We start from the raw sequence: 21731 nt of genomic DNA on the forward strand, positions 1-21731 counted from the left end.
GTTCAGAGGGCGACGCAGTGTTGAGACCCCTCCTCGTGCCCTTCAAGAAATTAACAGCAACACCACTACTCCAATCACATGGCCAGACAAAACACGAATGACACCAAACACTCTTCCCTCCACACAAGCCGACAACAGGATACACTTCTTCCTCTCCGAGGAAAAAGCCGATTTTACTCACTACAGAAAAATTTGTGATTGACCCAACTCTGATTCCATATCCAAACAAAATTATCACTGAAGGACATTTACACAATTACATCAAAGACTTCACAATGGCGAAATTGCCTGAGTTTGCCCATTCAGAAGTGACTGTCAATCTCTATTGTGTAATTTGCACATTTGTGCAAAACCAGGTTTGGTTCATTCCACTTGCTGAGAGGGATGATAGTGACCTTGTAGCACCCCTCGGAGTAAGTTCTGCTGTGCCGCCCATTGTTTCCACTGTGTCCGCAGAATCCAAGAAACTTATTGAAGCTCTCAACAACAAAATGAGTGCAGTGATGGCTTCCCATGTGCTGGACAAGAAGGTGGGGTATTGTGATTGCGTGTGTCGCCGTGCGCGTCAACGGCAGGGCTCACAATGGCCCGGTGGGTTCGGAAGAGGTGTACCACGTGCCGTTCGATAGTCCCGGCCAGACGGGCACACATCACAGATTTGAAAGAGAGAGACTTTCCCGCGCGGCGGCGACGACGACCGCTGAAGACCTTCCGGGCCAGGTTCTCAGGCCGGCAAACTGGGAAGGCCCAGTGTCGGGGCGTCTTGGACAGCAGCTTGGCGATGAACGAAGGCGGTGGATTCTCGCTGGGCGGAGGTCTCGGTGACGGGCTGGCAGTATCGTCCCGAACGCCGTCCGTGTTGTGTCTCGCTGGATTAACCGCTCGCTGCCCTTCGTCGCTAAACGTCGCCGCTTGGTCCACGTCAGCGCCGGCCGTTGCAATTCCGTTCGCCTTCCTGCATCAGAGCAGTACAAACGCGCCAAATCTTAAACTAATTTTTTAAAGGGTAGGTCGTAATCTAGGTACTAATGTTGTCCTGTGGTCCCTGATCCAGACCCGCGTTTTCCGTCCGATATGGAGTCATTCGACAACCTCTGCCAACTGCCCATCCTGAGTGAGGAATCGAACTGGAAAATGAGGGGATTGCGTCTTTTCTGCGACCGGTGGGAGCTGTGCTACCTAAACCGTGTCTTAATGGTCAAGGAGCCAAACGTTCGCACGACAGGATGCTTTGTGGTGAGTTAATTGCATGTATGAACTATGCGTAAGGTTTGGGTTAGTCCCTCTAAGTTACTTGGGCCAAATGACCTTCGGAATTGACGCTCGTTCAACTTAAACTCTGTGCAACACGTCTTTTTTTTTAATTTTGAGGTTACGTACCTCGTGTCGTGTTGCACCATAACCTTCAATTATGGAATGTCAGACTGGTTTTTATTCCTTTGCAGGGGAGGCTGAAGGGGGGGCCAACCCTCACCGAAAACTACATTGCAGAGGTGAAGGATTTGTTTGACGGTGACAATGGGTTTGAATTTTTTAAACCCCTTCTGATCCGAAGAAAGGCGGTGTGGCGAGAGCTGGGGTTCTTCTTCATAACAACAGAGGAGGAAGGGTCCACACCGAGTCAAGTAAGGACTCTTGCAACGAAACGGAATGCATTCAAGGAAACAGTCCTCAATATGAATTTTGATGAAACTCCAAAGAGTCATCTGTAAGTTTCATCAGCCTTCGTTGGTGACATAAGGGGGGGGGGGGCAGTGTTATGGCATTAGTTTTTCTAATAATCGTTGTCCCTTTATAGTGAAGAGGTCCTGGAATCACGCAACGTTGGGCCGTGCATAGACGCGTTCTATGCACACCTCTCCAGGAGAAATACGCCCATACTCTACGCCGCAAACGTAGATCCATTAGAACTTGGAAGGGCGCAAAAGAAGGCGCTCAACCTTGAAATTGCAGAAAACGTAAGCATGGGCAAAATGGATTCGCTCATCAAGTACCTTGTGGGTGACGAGTTTCCAGGCATTGTCACCCCCACATTGTACGTAGGCAACGAGGCGTCTCCATTCCAGTGCCATCATGAAGACGTCTCTTTTGAAGCCGTCAATATGCATGTCGCCGGTGCTCCCAAGATCTGGTTAGTCATATGATATATTCTGACAGGGTGTGCGGAAGGGAAGGTGGGGTACCATGTGACACTTTTAGGCGGATGCCCGCCAACACGAAACTAACAATTGTACGGATCCATACTGCTCCTGCCGACAAAAAGGGGACCCTTAGCTTCAAAGTCCCGTTGGGATTTTCATTTTATCTCGATTGGTTGCGAAGGTATCCCAGTTTGAATGGGTGCATGTAAAATGTCACATGGTGTACCACTGAGTTCACCATGTGACAGCCCCTGGGCACCATGTGACACCTGAGACTAATGTGAAAAAATTGCTGTATTTCAATGGCAATATTCGTAAATGTATTTCAAAAATGGTTAGGAAAGCAAGGAAACACATCTATGTTAATCAAAATTAAATTGTGATTTAAGTGTGATAACCCCACCCCGCATCGTCCTTCAGAAGTTTCCCCCACTGTCAGACTTCAGGCAGGTGATAAAAGAAGGCTTGACACAATTTTGCATCGACTTCACATTTAAAAGGGAGCAGTCCCTGACTCCCAGAAGAATTGAAAATATATATAATAACAAGATTCAGGCAAACCCAAAGGTTGGCCTGAAGCTGAAAGCTATGTTTACCCAATACAGTTTGGAAGACCAAATGCGTAAGTCTCTTCAGAATGGATATTGCATTTGTCTCTAGTTGATAATGAATTTCTTTTGAATATACCTGTTTATGTTTCAGGCTATGAGAAACAGTTTGCAATGGTTGTTTTACCGATGGTATGCAAGGAAAATTGCATGCTGTGGTGCATTGTTGACGAGGTATGCAATTATTGTGACACTGCACTGCGTTAAGGTATTGACCATTTTTTTTCTTTACGTTCCAGGAGCCCATAAATGTAAACCCTGTATTAAAACTAACCACCCATGGGGGTGGGCTGTTTTCAGCTGAGAGTGTGCTTGACATCGGAATATTTGGGGAAGTCTTATGCCATGCAGGGCCTGGCCACAACTGGTCATTAGCTCAAGGGCTGGACGCCCTGATGGTGCCCATCAATTTATTTGATGTAAATTGGGTAACAGGGATAAGGATCACAGATACGTGGGTGATGTAATTTATGGCTTAAAATGTGACGTACCGGAACCACCAGGATTGCAAACCTTAATGAACACTATACAGTAATTTTAAGCTCCTCGTTTCTTGTCTATGATTTCCAACCCAACCGCCTCCCACCTGGGCGGCGAGTCATTCAACAGGATGAAAGCGAATTTGGGGGCAGAGTTGGCCAACAACTGATGAACAGGAGGCAACTAACTAGCTGGTAAGTTTGAGAGAAGTCATAAAATTTCAATATACTTTTCTCACTTAAGTTTGTTCATTCGATATTTAAATTTTTTTTTTATTTCAGTGACAACGGACAAAAAGAAACCGACATCTAAAGGTAGTAACAAGAAACATCGAGAATCTAAATGGAAATCCAACTGTCAATTCAGGGGACGAGCTCCAACCTTCCCAGCAGCGCCAAAAGGCTGGGTAGAAAATAAGATGAAACTAAACATTGCTGTAGGTTTAGACTACATTCCCCCAGTGATTTCAAATACTGATGACCTCAACCTTTAAAATAATAGAATACTTTAACCGAGGCAGAAGCAGTAGATTTTAGTTTAGAGACTGTAAGCCAAAGTGACTGCGTAATGTGGATGCAGCGTAGGAAATTACTCTTTACATGCAGCTTATGAAACATATAGGCGTAAATTAAGCTTAGATGATAATGCACAATGGGGCAAAGCTCGGAGAAAGCTTCAAAGCTAGGGCAGCTTTGATGAGCTGAGCTGCACTGATGTCCGTCAGCAGTGGGGAAAACTAAAGAAATGTGTGGAAGAGAAATACAGAGCTGTGCCCGTACAGGAATTAATGTGCGAAGCCCACATTTCTGGCAGTAAGAGTGTGGCCTCTGAGCTGCGAAGTGACAACTCTTTGAGGCAGTTCTTGCTTGCGCGGCGAGGTCCGGCGAGGCCTGGCGCTGCAAGTATCGGCCAGTTTGGTTTCTGCCGTCGTTCGGGCAACACACGTGTATTCTGGCAGTGAGTCGAAGTGCGTCGTTCCTCTCTTGCAATAGACCTCATACAACCGGTTGTAACCAATAACCAAGAAAATCAGCAATCTCCGCAGGCTGCTAGGCTGCTGCACTGAAAAGTCAAAGGTCAGAACTCATTCCAACCTAGGGGAAAGAAAAAAAGTCTCGCCATTTTTTGGCGAGAAACAAAAGTCTCACCATTTTTTTGGCGAGAAACTAAAGTCTCGCCATTTTTTGGCGAGAAACAAATGTCTCGCCAAAATATGGCAATAATTGCAACCCCACTCTATTTGATACTGGGAAATATATCCCAGTCAAGATCACTCCGGTAAACACATCACTAACTACAGTCTTTCAATTACTCAAGTTGAAAATAATACAGGAAGCTATCACTTTCAGATATGAAAATATTAATGTTAGGTTATATGACGATGACAAAAAAAAGTAAATAGTTGGGCAACGCTTTGCTGACGCAAACCAAATTCACATCATATAACCTAACATTAATATTTTCATATCTGAAAGTGATAGCTTCCTGTATTATTTTCAACTTGAGTAATTGAAAGACTGTAGTTAGTGATGTGTTTACCAGAGTGATCTTGATTGGGATATATTTCCCAGTATCAAATAGAGTGGGGTTGCAATTATTGCCATATTTTGGCGAGACATTTGTTTCTCGCCAAAAAATGGCGAGACTTTAGTTTCTCGCCAAAAAAATGGCGAGACTTTTGTTTCTCGCCAAAAAATGGCGAGACTTTTTTGTCTCACCAAATTTTGGCCATCAGTCTTGCCATTCAATTTTCAGTGTGGTGGGCAAGTTGTGCCCGTGAAAGGTCTCCCACAAGCATCCCCACATGTGGTCCAAAGGACGCGTCTCACCGTGACTCAGAAGGTAAGAAAATGCATAACGCGTCACGTTCAGACGCGTTCCTTCTTTTCTGTGACTAAACTGTGTTTTAACCCTATCGCTTAGCAATCGATAATTGAACGGCTACAGAAGGGCGAGAAAATTTCCGATCTTGCATTTGAATTTGGCGCCCACACTGCAACAATAGGACCTATAGGACAATAGGGCACGAACGACACCACACACACTCTTCACTCCACACAAGCCGACAACAGAATACACTTTTTCTCTCCGAGGAAGAAACCGACTTTACTCACTACAGAAAATTTGTGATTGACCCAACTCTGATTCCATATCTAAACAAAATTATCACTGAAGGACATTTACACAATTACATCAAAGACTTCACAATAGCGAAATTGCCTGAGTTTGCCCGTTCAGAAGCGACTGTCAATCTTTATTGTGTAATTTGCACATTTGTGCAAATAACACTAAGTATAAGCACTTCCCAGTAACAGGGAAGATGTGCGGCTGGAGGCTCTCCGTGAGTGCATAAAGAACAAGAGGCCTCGGACCGCACCAATCACCAACATTACAAATTACAGGAAAGATCGTGACCTGGTAAGAACTGTTTGCAGTTACTTGAAACTTCCTGTGCCACACCAAGCATGTCAATCATACTTTTCGTTCCGTTTCCCAGGGGGATGCAGACCCGGTTGTGACCGACGTGCCACAAGCGCAGGAGATGCACGCCCTCAGGCTATTATAAAGCATCCGTGGTGCGGATTTGAACAACATCAGGCACTACCTCGACAACACCAGAGTACACAAGTTGGCCCTCAAGTCGAAGGAAGAAGGGTGCACCCTCAGGAATCTACAGGATGTGTACCCCATCCTGACACACATGCGCCGTATCATAGAGAAGTCCCGTGTCCACTGGGACCTGGACATAAGGGGGAAGTCCACTGCCTTCTGGACTGGTGTACGGGTGGACGAGGTACGCGAAGATGAGTCACCTAATTTTTTGGTACCATGTGCAACCTGACACACATGATTTGGTTTCTTGTCCAGGGTCTCATCGAGGGCGAGTTTTATGGCATTGCCCCTGAGAAGAGAGAGGAGCGGAAGGAGGACTTTGCCATAATGTCCCTTCCTTCCCTCGTCAGAGAGCTGAGGAAGATGCGGGTCCTTGTCGGAGATGTAAGTATCTCACACTACAAACAGGGACTTCCCCCATTGCCACGGTTTCTAAAGTGTGCGTAATCTCTAACTGATGGTGTCGTTTCTTTTCCGCCAAGCACAACAAGTAAGCGGCGATCTTATTGTGCAACAAGCAACGATTCTGAACAGGGAGGTCGGGGGGCCGAGACGAGTTTAATTCAGTAACGGCTGGCTCCGGAATTTCAAGCAGCGCCATGGGATCCAGGAAATAACGCTCCAGGGAGAAAGGCAATCCGCTGACGAGGAGGGGGCCACAATCTACATTGGAGAGTTGCAAGGCGAGATTTTGGAGCAGCATTGAAATTACCTGAGTTGGCCCATTCAGAAGCGACTGTCAATCATTATTGTGTAATTTGCACATTTGTGCAAAACCGGGTTTGGTTCATTCCACTTGCTGAGACGGATGATAGTGACCTTGTAGCACCCCTCGGAGTAAGTTCTGCTGTGCCGCCCATTGTTTCCACTGTGTCCGCAGAATCCAAGAAACTTTTTGAAGCTCTCAACAACAAAATGAGTGCAGTGATGGCTTCCCATGTGCTGGACAAGAAGGTGGGGTCAGCACTCAACTACCTAGCTGATAGAGCATGGCATCAAAGGAGGCAAAAACAACCGCCTGGTTGTTGTCTGTTGCTAACCATTGGTTCACATTTGTGTCTTCTCGGCATGTTTCCTTGACCTGTTTGGATTTGATGCTAATAAATTTATTCATGTAAAGATTAACTCCACAACCAAGCCAACGGTTGTGGAGGAGGGCCAAAAAGTTTTGAATGCTAAGCAGAGCTGTAGTGTGGCGATGAAAAGATAACGGGTATGTTCAGTTCATGGAACAAGTCGTTTCATCATGCTACTTGACAAATAAGAAGCCGAACGAAGTCCATTTCGCACTGAGGCTGGATCCCCCAAGGAGTCCCTTCATTAAATCCCATCGCGGCTGCCAGGCTGGCATTATTTCCTGTAAGAACACTTCCGCCGTGGAAACCACGGACAAAGGTGGTCCGAGCACACCCTCCAGAAGAGAGCAGAGACTACTCCGAAGAGGCAGAAAGACCCTTCAGAGACTGTAAGAAGGCTGTACACTTATTTCCCAAGTAATGTCTTCACTGCATTGTCATCGCCGTGTTTGTCTGTTGCAGTTGGTGGATGTAGGTCTGTCTGAGTATGATCTGGCATCATAAATAGCAACCATCAAGAAATTGTGGGGGACTCATGGGCCTGCCAAAACCTCGGACCACCAATCCATTGCCAGGCGCATGGGCCTGACAATGTGGGCTAGGAGGTCCCTGGCTCGGGACCCTGAGCTTCCACTAGAAGACTTCCTGGCCAACTGGCCTAATCTTCGGGACTTCTCGGAAATAATGGTTCGGGAAGAATACTCAGTTTGGTGTCCGCATAAAGGAGGCCAGGGAGTTGAACTTCACTACCGCTGTTGTCTCGAAGATTATGGCCAAAGCCAGGCAGTCCGCATCCAAGCCTCTGCAGAAGATGTGGCAGCATGTAAACGGACTGTCAATGGAAGAGCTCAGTGGTATGTACGCGCTTCAAATGTGACACCCAATGTGCGATCTTTGTACAAGCCCTTCAACCACTGTCTCATTTGTTCCAGTGCACAGCGTTGACTTTGCCATGATGCTGTTACCTCTAATTGCTGCAGAGGGCAGAAACTGCAAAACCGTTTCCGGGGCACTCGAAGAAAGGAAGGCAGGGATGGTGAGACTCCATCACAGGAAATAAAGGTGTGGCGGGACACAATGGCGAACCGGGGCATCTCGGAAATGGTTCGGGAAGGTTACACTCAGTTTCGTGACCGCATGAAAGAGGCCAGGGAGTTAAACGTCACTACCATTGTTGTCTCGAAGATTATGACCAAGGCCAGGGGTCACACGTACGGTTCGACTCACAGTCAGCGACTCGAAAGGTCAAGCTGCGGCCCTAGTGCCCCGCAGCCCCGGCAGCCCAAGGGGCCGCCCGGCCAGCACTCCTGCTCCCCCATGATGACCCCAAGGGTCGCAGCGCGTCCCGCGGTGCGAGAGAGGCAGAGCGACGGAAACCGTCGGCGGCGTCACTCGCGTGGTTTCGCGTGGTTTCGTTCACCCTCCTTTTCATTTCCAATGGTAGTTGTGGTGCAAGCGGCGGCGCCGCCACCAGCACCGTCGGCGGAGCCCATGGACTGGGAACCCATGCCACCCACCACGGCCCCCGAGGACGTGGACATGGAGGAGGAGGCGGACGAGAAGATGGAAACCGACTGATCTAGCCAGGCAGCGGCCATCATAACCGGGCAGAGCAGCGGAGGACGGAGATGCAAGTGGCTTATTTGGTTAATTTTTTTTCTAAATTTATCCCCTTATTTCGATTTTTTTTTCAGAATGAATCCTCTCTTCCCAAGTGGCTTATTCGGAATTTTTTTTTGTTCTAAAGGCAGGGATGGTGAGACTCCATCACAGGAAATAAAGGTGTGGCGGGACACAATGGCGAACCGGGGCATCTCGGAAATGGTTCGGGAAGGTTACACTCAGTTTGGTGTCCGCATGAAAGAGGCCAGGGACTTAAACTTCACTACCGCTGTTGTCTCGAAGATTATGGCCAAGGCCAGGCAGTCTACTACCGAGCCTCTGCGGAAGATGTGGCGGCATGTGAATGGCCTGACAATTAAAGAGATCAATGGAATGCACATTGGAAACTTTTCAATTTCCGCTTTGTCAAAATTTGACTTTTTTTCACAACATGCCAAACGAGGTGCGTTTGCAACTTCAATTCAAGTCCAGGCAGCATCTTTTAGTATTGATTGGCATTCCCGTATTTGTGGCTACCCCTTCTGGTAGTTTGATTGTTAATCCCTTCAAGCCGGCTCCATGTTCTGAATAGCGTCGTGTTGCCGCCAGTATGTGAATAAAGTTGGTATGCCTGCGTGCACCGCCTCGTGCGAAGTGACGGACGGGAAGTCCACCGAGCGGCTCAGGGTCCAGCGAGGTCCCGGCCGGCAGTCGCGGCCGAGCCAAGGTCCAGGTAGGAGTGCGTTGGGACGATGTAGGGAGACTGACCGAAGAGTAGCATGTGAGAGTAAGTTCAAGTAGGGTCAACAATAGTTAACCAGTTCACAGCCGTTACCTCTGAACCACCTAGTTTCCCTATCTGTGTGAATTCTATTTTACTCCATTACAGAATTCTGTCAGAGATGTGGATGGATTACTGTCTATTCAAGATGGTATAATTGATAGGCTGAAAAGGACATGCTATGATCAGAGGGACCAGATAGACTGAGGAATGAAATAGCAGAGGTGCAGGCTGAACTTGAAAACCTGAGAACCCCTCTAAGAAGAATAGGCACACTACAGAAGAGGAATGAAAGATTATAGGCTCAAAGGAAAGAGGCTGAGAGGAGAATGGAACAAGGCATTGGTGGAGGCCGGCTCTCGGCACATGAAATAAGATGTCTGAACAGAGATTCCAATAATGGTTGTGCATAGGATGACAAATCTAAAAAAAAAGGTATAATATTAAAAATGTAGTATGGGACAAAGGGATATGACAGTGTTGTGAAGATGACCACCAAGGGAACGGTTGGTATGCGCACTCTCCCCACTCTTACTAGAACAGGCAAAAAAGCACTGCTATATCTCGTTAATGTCTAGGGATAAAAAAGATATGCACAGGATAACTGAAATTTAAAATTTCATTACTTAAGTCATTCTGTGCAGAACTTTTTTTATTTCCAGCCGGTTGCGAAATAAAATGTCAAAAATCGCAAATATATGTTAAGTTAGCACATTTACGTTATTTACGTTTACGATATAAAGCCTTACGTTATTTCGAGTTGAGAGTAGTGAGCGCGTGATGCGAAATCGACCAATGGGAGCGAAGGAAGAAGGTTGTTGTCGAGCTCTCGACATAAAGAAATGAGCATCGCTGCCATGGCGTCGCAGCGGCTCGTGTTGTTGGTAGTCGCTTTGCTCGCATGTCGTAGTCGTGATCCGTGTTTTTCGTGAGTTGCAAAAAAAGTCATGGCTTGAAAGAGCAAGAAAAATGAGTCTGAGGTAGAGAGGGAACTCAAGGCAACGCGTCGAATGGAGCGCGAAGTCATTAATTGATAACGTGCAGCCTCAAACCTTGCTGAACATGAAGTCAGACATTCTCTACAGCGACGTCGGTATGAAGAAAAAGGCGTGGGGAAAAATTGCCAAGGAGATGGACAGCAAGTTTAATGCGTGAGGAGATGGAAAAGGGGCGACTTGCTCATTCACAGCGATACAGAAACGTTGGTCATCCGAATTGGGGAAGACAACGTGTTCTCGTATCAGCTGGAAAAGTTAGGACGGATATCAAAATTGGCTTTCAACGACGTATGTACTGTGCAGCTCCACAGGAAAAGACGTGTACATGTTTACACAAACAGATGCATACGTAACGTTAGTGTTTACTCAGCCATGTATCACAGAAGGTGTGTACTCAGCGAAGAAATTGTCTACAGGTGTTGCAAGTATGCATACGTAGTAGATGCATGCTGAGTACACACTTCAACTTGTAGGGCAGTGAGCCAACGTGTGCCGACAGACAGATGAACAGATTGAGACTAGAAGTAGCCCATGCTGCAGAGGTTGGTTACACAAGGTTAAAAACAAACGTGCAGCTGATGGAGTAGTTCGGGTACTTCGGACCTAACTTGGATTTGTAGTGAGGGGAATGGAGTTCGTAGACCAGCAACCGGTAGAAATTACCGGTTTTATTGACAGAAGAAACAATGAAACCCGCTTCCTCAACACAAACCATCTCAAAGAAATCATCTCGCTGAGCGAGAGTTGCAATACCAGTGGCGGCACCAACTGTTAATAGAATGAACGCCGAAGCTACTAGAGTCGCTTCGCGAATAGTCAGAAGAAAAGGAAGCCATGCCATCCGGTTCGGGTCCCCGCCGCAGTTCCCAGCGACGGCAAGAACATAGAAGAGCAACGTTCATCCTTGCGTAACGGGGGACTGCGGCGCGGACCGAAACCAGCAACACCATGGAGCCTGAAGGGAGTGCCACAAGTAGCACCACACTGATGCCGTCAGTTCACCAACCTCGCCGGGCTGGCTGCATCCGAATCAGCACTGTGGCAAAAAGCTACGGAAAATTCTGTAAACAACTTGTGCTGATTCTCCGTAGCCCCCTTGTCAGTATTCTCCGTAGGCTCTTACAGTATTTTCCGTAGGACCGCACAGTCTTCTCCGTAGGACCTTACAGTGATCTCCGTAGGACTGTACAGTCTTCCAGGCCCTATGGAGAAGACTGTGCGGTCCTACGTAGATTACTGTACGGCCCTACGGAGAATACTGCAAGAGCCTACGGAGAACATTGATAAGAGGGCTACGGAGAATCCTGGCAAAAAAATTAACAGGATTTTCCGTACCTTTTTGCCACAGTGAGCCGACTCCGTGTTTTACTGCCACTGAGGTCTGATGGGAATGATAAAGACGAAAGCAGGATCCGTGACAAAGTCACGATGCGGCGTTGCCAGACCGACCGCGTCCTGGCTCGGATAGAGTGTCTGTAGGGCACTTCGGAAAAGAGCTAGAACGGAAGTTGAGAAAAACACTGGAGGAACTAAAGCGAGACTTGACATGCTTCAGTCCTCTTGAAATTGTCTCAACTCCCGTCCGAGCTGTTCAGCAGAGCACCCTATTCCTTTTGCATAGTCCAACAGATACATGCGAATCTGCTTGACGCAAAAAACTCTACGAAGAATCGCTTCGTAATACGAAGAAAAAGAAGGCATTGTAAGATCTACAAAGAATAGGGTACTTCGGAGGAAACCTGGACCGGAAGTCAGCGACAGAACGGGAGGAACAAAAGAGCGTTGCGCGGCCGTGCTGAGCGGTGGTGGGGGCCGGAATCGGCAGAGTGGGGGTAGCATGCGCGCGCCGCCTTCACCCCCACTCCGCCGATTTCGACCCCCACCACCGCTCAGCACGGCCGCGCGATGCTCTTTTGTTTCTCCTGTTCTGTCGCTGACTTCCGGTCTACGCTTTCTCCGAAGTACCCTATTGCTTCGTATTATGAAGCAAAATCCTTCGTAATACGAAGCATTTCTTCATAATACGAAGCAATTCCACAACGCCTTCATTTTCTTCGTAGTTATTAAGCCAATGCTCCGTAGGCTTTTAAGAGTGTACACGAGTGAGGTTCTACGCACACAGATCGAAACAGTGCGCTCCCACATGTAAGCCGCGCTGAACAGTGTGCATGGAGACACACATTACCAGCAGCGTGCTTCGCTCACACTTCCATTCGCAGAGCGCAATCGACTGGCCGCACGGACACCGTGTAAGTAGGTTACTGATAGTTTTCTGCAGCCATACACTGTGGCAAAGAGGTACGGAAAATCCTGTTAATTTTTTTGCCAGGATTCTCCGTAGCCCTCTTATCAATATTCTCCGTAGGCTCTTACAGTATTCTCCGTAGGGCCGCACAGTATTCTCTGTAAATCCGCACAGTCTTCTCCGTAGGACCTCGAAGACTGTATAGTCCTACGGAGATCACTGTGCGGTCCTACGGAGAATACTGTGCGGTCCTACAGAAAATACTGTAAGAGCCTACGGAGAATATTGATAAGGGGCCTACGGAGAATTACCACAAGCTGTTTTCCGTAGCTTTTTGCCACAGTGTATTACGGACCGAATTATGTTTGTTTTACGGATGTCTTTGTCCGTAGTGGAATTGTTTTGGTATCCGTACACACGGACATCAAAACCATTGCATTACGGACAAAATCATCCCACCGTGGCAAAAAGCTACGGAAAATTCTGCAAACAGCTTAGGGCAATTCCCCGTATCCCCCTTGACAATATTCTCCGTAGAACCTTACAGTGATTTCCGTAGGACTACACAGTCTTCCAGGTCCTACGGAGAAGACTGTGCGGTCCTACGGAGAATATGGACAAGAAGGCTGCGGAGAAACTTGGCTAAAACATAATCAGAATTTTCCGTACCCTTTTGCAACAGTGCCAGTGCCGTATTACAAGCAAAATTCGATCTGTAACACAGCTAGCTTCATAAAACTTTCCATAACCTTCAAACACGGTCTCCAGTAGGCAGCCAAGGGATATCATCTTTCTTAAAAAGCCTCAACAGTGGATCACCCACCCCTGCAGATACCGTGTTTGAAGGTTATGTATAGTTACGTGCTGCAATGTTACGGTACGGATTTGGCTTAAAATGCGTACGTTCTTGTCCGAAACACAACACGAGCTATTCCGCTGCTCGGAAAAGAGGAATAGAAGAACACAGCTTCCGTCCCCTGGCCTGCAGAGGAACACGAGGGGCAGCAGAAATTCCGTCCCCGCGCAGGCCAGGGGACGGAAGTTGCGAACTTCTTTCCAAGCAGCGGAATAGCGTACTCACAGGTAAGTGTTGCGGACAAAAACACCCGTACCCGAAATTCAATCCGTAATATGGCTGCACACAACTATCCGTAACCTACAAACACGGTACCTGCAAGGACTTGAGTGGGAGCACTCAGGCCCAGGGGTCCAGAGGACAGGACTTGATGGGAAGACGAACAGCGAGCGGCCGCGCCAGAGCACTGCACTTCCACGCGCAGCAGGAGGCGGACGGAGACTGACTGACTGTGGCGCTGGCGGCGAGACAGGAGGACGACTAGGCCGAGTAGAGGGCGCCACGGAAAATTCTGCAAACAGCTTAGGGCAATTCCCCGTATCCCCCTTGACAATATTCTCCGTAGAACCTTACAGTGATTTCCGTAGGACTACACAGTCTTCCAGGTCCTACGGAGAAGACTGTGCGGTCCTACGGAGAATATGGACAAGAAGGCTGCGGAGAAACTTGGCTAAAACATAATCAGAATTTTCCGTACCCTTTTGCAACAGTGCCAGTGCCGTATTACAAGCAAAATTCGATCTGTAACACAGCTAGCTTCATAAAACTTTCCATAACCTTCAAACACGGTCTCCAGTAGGCAGCCAAGGGATATCATCTTTCTTAAAAAGCCTCAACAGTGGATCACCCACCCCTGCAGATACCGTGTTTGAAGGTTATGTATAGTTACGTGCTGCAATGTTACGGTACGGATTTGGCTTAAAATGCGTACGTTCTTGTCCGAAACACAACACGAGCTATTCCGCTGCTCGGAAAAGAGGAATAGAAGAACACAGCTTCCGTCCCCTGGCCTGCAGAGGAACACGAGGGGCAGCAGAAATTCCGTCCCCGCGCAGGCCAGGGGACGGAAGTTGCGAACTTCTTTCCAAGCAGCGGAATAGCGTACTCACAGGTAAGTGTTGCGGACAAAAACACCCGTACCCGAAATTCAATCCGTAATATGGCTGCACACAACTATCCGTAACCTACAAACACGGTACCTGCAAGGACTTGAGTGGGAGCACTCAGGCCCAGGGGTCCAGAGGACAGGACTTGATGGGAAGACGAACAGCGAGCGGCCGCGCCAGAGCACTGCACTTCCACGCGCAGCAGGAGGCGGACGGAGACTGACTGACTGTGGCGCTGGCGGCGAGACAGGAGGACGACTAGGCCGAGTAGAGGGCGCCCGAGTCGCGCGCCTTCGGCACCCGAACACGCCCGAACGCACCCGAGCGCGCCCGAAGCGCGAGCGCGCCCGAAGGCTCCCGGCGCCGAGGTCGCCGCCCGAACGCGTCCGAACACGCCAGGGGAACTTTCCGCAGGGGGAGCACACCTGGGCGCTTGTTTGCCTGGGTGTGGCTGAGTTCCGGGAAACTCTGCCCCGGGAAAATGTTCGCGGCGGTTCGCGGAATGCGCCCGGTCCGAACAAACCGCCTCAGCAGCACCCCGCCCCCTTCTTTTGCACGCAGCTCGACTGGACCTACTAGTCTGACGGTGGCTCAAAATTTTCCTGACTTTTTTTGGATGCCTCAACCCGGGCCAAGTTTGGACCCTACTTTACAAATCGAAGAGCGTACGTTGTATGCTCCAACTGGAGCATGCCTGGCAAGCACGCTCTAGCTAGCGCATGCCTGCCAAGCATGCACTTACTAGTGCATACATGCCATGTACACGCTAACTGGAGCATGCATCTAGTGCATTAGGGATAGGGACTTGCCTGCATCAGGAAGCGTGTACATGGCAGGCAGGCTTGGCAGGCATGCGCTAGCTAGAGCGTGCTTGCAGGCATGCTCCAGTTAGAGCATACAATGTACGCTCTTCGATTTGTAGACTAGGGTCCAAACTTGGCCCGGGTTGAGGCATCCAAAAGAAGTCAGGAAAATTTTGGGCCACCGTCAGACTAGTAGGTCCAGTCGAGCTGCGTGCAAAAGAAGGGGGCGAGGTGCTGCTGCGGCGATTTGTTCGGTCGGGCGCATTCCGCGAACCGCCGCAAACATTTTACCGGGGCAGAGTTCGATTTGTAGAGTACATTCAAAATATGCGACCTTTGACTTTAAAATCTTTCCAACCGTTGACTCTCTAGTCGAAATACGTGGGTTTTCACTGCCCACCTCAAGCTGCAATACGCAATATACCGCAAGAACCTCTGCTCGTATGTTTCTGATTTTCTATAAAGGAAGCGCGAATTGCAGCACTTTGCCAACGGCCCATGCACTCTGCAAACTAGAGGGTGTACACACAGCGGATCCAGCGTAATCGGCCCGGCTTCTCCTCTACCCCTCCCGATTTGGGTAAACTGATTTTTTTTAGCAGATGATACCTTTAGTACTTTAAAACGTACGTAGAACAATATAAAACACTTAAAGGTGTCAGCTAGCTTTTACTCGAGAGTCCAGAAACCAAGGCTGTATCCTAACAATAATGGGGGCTGGCTGCCGGGGCGGGCTGGTGAGTGAATGAGTGAGGCACAGCCTGCGCGATGCATCGACAACTCCTCCTGTGTACAGCGCGAGTGGCACCGGCCAACAATGACCTTCCCCCTCTCGCACAGTCCCTCCCTGGGTACAGCGCACAGAACAGCAACAATGCCTCACGGCTCAGCGCGCTGGGGGCACGGCCCGGCGGTGCAAACCACAGCTCGGCTCGCACCAACACTGTCCAGCTCGCTTAGGTCTATGTATTTTCTTGGGCTATCTACTTCATTTCATACACAATTATGAATAATCCCGAGCTACTACCTAGAAGAAAACCAAACGAGTATCATCTGCTTTCATTAACGTTCGTTGAATGAGATTTTTACTGGTCTTGGTTCCAGCAAAAAAATTTTGGTGCAAAAATATTGTGTTTTGGTGGAGTTATGAGGTGTTGAGTTTTTTTACCTTTATCAATATGTTAAAAAAGTTGAAAACAATTTATTTTGCAGGAAATGCAAGCTGAGGTAGCTTTGCCGGTCGGAATCAATAAGAACAAGGTAGAAGATCATGATTTGGGCAAAACTTGCCCACCCTGAGCCCCCTACCCACACTGTTAAAAACTGTTGTTTTAAAATAACAACACAATTACCAACCTGGACAACTCTGTTGTTTATAGACAAGTTTGCTTGTTTAAAAACGACGAATTCGTTGCTTATTATATTTCTGACTTGTGCTGTTTCGAAACAATATTTTGCTGCGTACAAACAACCCGGACAATCTATCGATTACTGCGGGTCACCGGGACTCTACTAGGTCTATGGACCTAATCGGCAATCAAAATTGATGCAAAAATGGCTGTCTACTGGTTTACAAACATCTTATTGACGAACAACGCAAGTCGTATGTAAACAACTTAAGTCATTTGTAAACAACTTTGATCATTCAGAAAATTAGCAACATATTTGCTGCTAAATTGCAACATTATTTTTACAGTGCACCTTGATAAACACACTACACTGAAAACCAAATAGTGATACATCTCACTCTCTGAGGGGTCAGACGTAACTGTCTCACCGAAAAAGGGTGATACTAAAATGTATCACCGAAAAACTGGTCGTACACGCAAGTGTCACCGATAAAAGGGTCGTACACGAATGTATCACCGGAAAATAGGTCGTACACGAATGTATCACCGAAAAAAGGGTGATACTTCCCTGGAAAACAAGGGTTAATCTCGCTGATGTCTCACCTTTTTTTCGGTGATACATTTGTGTACGACCTTTTTTTCGGTGATACATGCGTGTACGACCATTTTTTCGGTGATACGTTCATGTACGACCTTTTCTTCGGTGATATATTTTGTATCGCCGAAAATTGGTGAGATATCTCACCCTTTGAATTGCAGTGTAACTGCTCATTTGGGAGTTTTACTTAAATATGGCAATATCTGACCTTGCACCAACTTTTAAAATTCACACTGTGTATTGAGAATTACCTCAGGGTACTACCAAAAAAAAAAAAATCTGAGGTGTTGAAATAAAAATTTCACCAAGCGTTCCAGAAAGCGCAAATTCTACGTTGAAATTGATCCAGGAAGCGGAAGAAGGGAATAACTTGACTTATCCCCAAATTAAGTTTTTATTTTATTATTGTGCCTTAGAATGGTTTACATCATTACTCCAAATTATTTGACTGAATTCCAAGCAGTTTCGGAGAAAATTCACATGGAAAAAGGGTATAACTCAACTTAACCCCTTTTACAGTCTAAATTTCATTGGAAAATGGAGATAACTCAACCTTAGTCTACATGAGTCCGTTTGACAAATTGGCAAAAGGATATAACTCAACTTGTGTTTTTATGGATCTAGTGTAAAAAGAATCAACTCAACTTAACCCCCCCTTAATTTTAAATTTCAATTTGGAAAAAAGAGCTAAGTCCAAAAAATACACCAGAGTAACATACACTTTATGCAGACTATTGTTCCACTTGACTTGTCTCCAAATTCCTCTTTGTTTAGGAAATATAAGGTGAGCTGACTCTGTTTTCCATTTCAACGGAGAGTGATAAGTCGCAGAAATCCTCTACGGAGTGACCTTACACTTTTGATTTTTTTTTCAAAATTTTACTAATGCTTTTTGAAATTATTAACATATACAACATTCATTTGTTTTGTTTTAGTTTTCCCTACTAACAGTTTTTTGTTTCTCCTGAAAAATGCCCAAAATTCAGTTATCCCCTTCTTCCGCTTCCTGGATCAATTTTCTGCAAACTTTTTCAGTGTGAGCCTATGTTTCAGTAATTTGAGTTTCTTAGTCATTAACTATGATCAAAATAAATGTGTTAAGAGGCATGAGGACTAATAGGAGCAACAAACTCAGGATTGCCAAAAGTTACCCATCAGGAATGCACAGAAGCATTAAAGCGGAAATGCAAGATAAGTCAAGTCCACCCACTTTTCAGGAAATTTAAAAAGGAATTCATGTTGCGGGCTATAGTATTTAATGTTTTGACTGTAAATGTTTCACTAATATATACCAATGACAGATCATTTCGAAAAAATAGTGTTTCCATTATTTCTATAACTTTGGTGACTTATCCCAAGTTACAGAGTGGTGAAATGAGATGACTAGACTTACCCATCTGCAAAACCTTACTCAAAATGAAAAAAGTCATCTTAAAGTGATCTAAAGAGGTATGAGTCTACTATAAGAAGAATTCAGATCAAAAGAGGTATGAGTCTACTATAAGAAGAACTCAGTCCATTAAATTGAAAACTGAACTCCTAACTATATTTTTGATTTTGAAAGGTTTACGCAATTTCTACATTTCAAGCGTTAACATTTATAAGCCAAGAGCGAATAAAAGTTGCATGTTCAAGCTGCTTGTCTGAGTTCTCCAGTTAGCCAGCTAATTCGGTATACAAGTTTAAACCCTCTGAGAGTCTATATGTAGAAAAAGAGTGAAAATAGTGTGGAGGTAACTTAATACCTCTTTTCTTCACCGTTCATTGATTGAACATGAAAGGGGATAAGACAAACCACGATGTCAACCAGGATTATGCTTTATGTTTTTCAGAACAGTTTTCTTTTAAAAACTCAATTTTGGGATAAGTTGACTGAGTTCACTCTTCCGCTTCCCAGTGGATGGTTCCTCAAGCCCCAGTCTAACAGCCTTATTTGCCTATTCTGTCTACATCTCCTGAAATCTCCTTGCACATTCTAATTTACTGTCAGTGGATATTTTGAGTTATGGATGCAAGAATCTTTAATATGGAATCAAAGAAGTGAAACATAATGAAGCCAAGCTTTTACGATAAAGTAGGATGCACAAGACAACATGTAACCTTTGGCCATTTTGAGTTTGTTACTCCTTTAAGTCCTCAGACCTCTATACACATCCATTTTAATCATAGGTAATGACTAAGAAATACTTATTACAGAAATATGAGGTCACTGTAAAAGTTTGCGGAAAATTTCTATTTCTAAATTTGCGCTTTCTGGAACGGTTAATGAAATTTTTATTTCACTACCTCAGATTTTTCTTTTTTTTTTAGGTAGTACCCTGAGGTAATTTTCGATACACAGTGGTGACTTTTAAAAGTTGGGGCAAGGTCACCCCAAATACTGTTGCCTTGATACCAAAACATCATTTTGAAGTGAAAGTGATTCATACTGCACACTGGAAATGGCTTTCTGAATGATATGGCTGGTTACGATACCATTCTTTGAACTTTACGAGCCATTAAAAATATATTTCAGGCCCCGATCAGGGTAAGGAGCTCCGGGTCAGACATGGGACCTTTTCAGGGTTGATCGACTAGTGAAGAGGTACTTTTTCACCAAATATCATCAACATACTAATACAATGTATTTTGCCAAACTCAATTTTTCACTAATTTATAGTAGTTTTTCTTAACAATTTTTGGGTATTTTTCATGACCACCTGCCGGCAATTTTTTTCCTTTTACTGTATCACTAGTCGACCACAAAAAACTTAACGGGGAGTGAATACGAGTAACGGTTCACTCTGGGGAAGTTCTGCGACAAATTCAGAATTTAGCGGAAGACTAAAAACAAGAAGTGTGATTACAATTAGGCAAAATTTTTCCCAGTCAAATCCTTTTGCAGGGTGGGTCAGGGGAACACCCTTAATGAGTTTTTGAGGTTTCCAGGCCGATCCGAGACCCTCAAATTTGGGGCTTGTGGTGATCTGACAAAGAATGACCCCATATTAAGTTAAACTCCCAAATTAGCAGTTAGTGTGTTTATGAAAGTGAGTAGGGGGCTCAGGGTAGGCAAGATTTGCCCAGCTCTTTCAAGAACCTATATAGCCCCAATCCGACTTCAAGAACCTATATAGCCCCAATCCGACTGACTGACTCACTCATAGAAATGTTTGGGGTGAAGGAGTGGTCGTAGAGACTTGCGGTTTTTTCCATTCAATTCCAAATTTTAAGGGAAAATTGGGAAAAATCCCAAAAGTTGAAAATTCCTCACCGTTTCCGAGAAAACCTACTTTATCTACAAAAAAGGGGAACAAATTTCTCACCGTTTCCGAGCAAACCTACTCAATCTTCAAAAAAGGGGACCGACCGACTAAAAATTTTTATTCGCCCCATCGGTAGGTCTGGTCGAGACATTTCCGAATCTGTGCCGCAATCCGGTCTCCGTCACTGGCAACATCCTCAAAAACGATAAAATAGGTCTAAATTTAACAAAATCCACTCTATCTTCAAAAAAGGGGACCGACCGACTAAAAATTTTTATTCGCCCCATCGGTAGGTCTGGTCGAGACATTTCCGAAACTGGGCCGCAATCGGGTCCCCGTCACCGGCAACATCCTCAAAAACGATTAAATAGGCCTAAATTCTACAAAATCCACTCTATCTTCAAAAAAGGGGACCGACCGACTAAAAATTTTTATTCGCCCCATCGGTAGGTCTGGTCGAGACATTTCCGAAACTGTGCCGCAATCGGGTCCCCGTCACCGGCAACATCCTCAAAAACGATTAAATAGGCCTAAATTCTACATAATCGACTCAATCTTCAATACGACACCTCCTAGGAACAAGCGGCTATCTTCCAGGAGCTTCCAGACACTCGGCTATCTCTCAGTAGCTTCCAGACACTCGGCTATCTTTCAATAGCGTCCAGACACTCGGCTATCTTCCTGAGCGCTTCGGAGACTCGGCTAACTGACTTCTGCGGAGAGGTTAGGGTTGTCCTTTCGATAGCGTTTTTCTTTGTTACACTTATCAGGACATGCTCACGCCATGATTTTAATCTACTCTGACAAACTTTTGACACATTTTGGTTAGGTCCCGGTGAGGGCATTTCAACTGGTTTAAAATATATACGCACCCAAACTCGGGAAGTGGGAAAAGCAGTTAGCCGAGTCTCCGAAGCGCTCAGGAAGATAGCCGAGTGTCTGGACGCTATTGGAAGATAGCCGAGTGTCTGAAAGCTACTGCGAGATAGCCGAGTGTCTGGAAGCTCCCGGAAGGTAGCCGCTTGTTCCTAGGAGGTGTCGAATAAAGGGGACCGACCGACTAAAAATTTTTATTCGCCCCATCGGTAGGTCTGGTCGAGACATTTCCGAAACTGTGCCGCAATCGGGTCCCCGTCACCGGCAACATACTCAAAAACGATTAAATAGGCCTAAATTCTACAAAATCCACTCTATCTTCAAAAAAGGGGACCGACCGACTAAAAATTTTCA

General features: G+C 46.1%; 1 protein-coding gene across 1 annotated transcript; it reads left to right on the forward strand.

Moving 5' to 3' along the window:
* The first annotated feature begins 955 nt into the window (after positions 1-955).
* On the forward strand, positions 956-2564 carry LOC117646770. Its single transcript, XM_034387948.1, has 3 exons — positions 956-1236; positions 1446-1708; positions 1799-2564. The coding sequence occupies exons 1-3, from the start codon at positions 1075-1077 to the stop codon at positions 2142-2144; spliced, it is 771 nt and encodes a 256-aa protein (XP_034243839.1). The 5' UTR covers positions 956-1074; the 3' UTR covers positions 2145-2564.
* Positions 2565-21731: the final 19167 nt, after the last annotated feature.

This window comes from Thrips palmi, unplaced genomic scaffold, assembly GCF_012932325.1.
Source record: "Thrips palmi isolate BJ-2018 unplaced genomic scaffold, TpBJ-2018v1 HiC_scaffold_2, whole genome shotgun sequence".
Taxonomy (NCBI): Eukaryota; Metazoa; Arthropoda; class Insecta; order Thysanoptera; family Thripidae; genus Thrips; species Thrips palmi.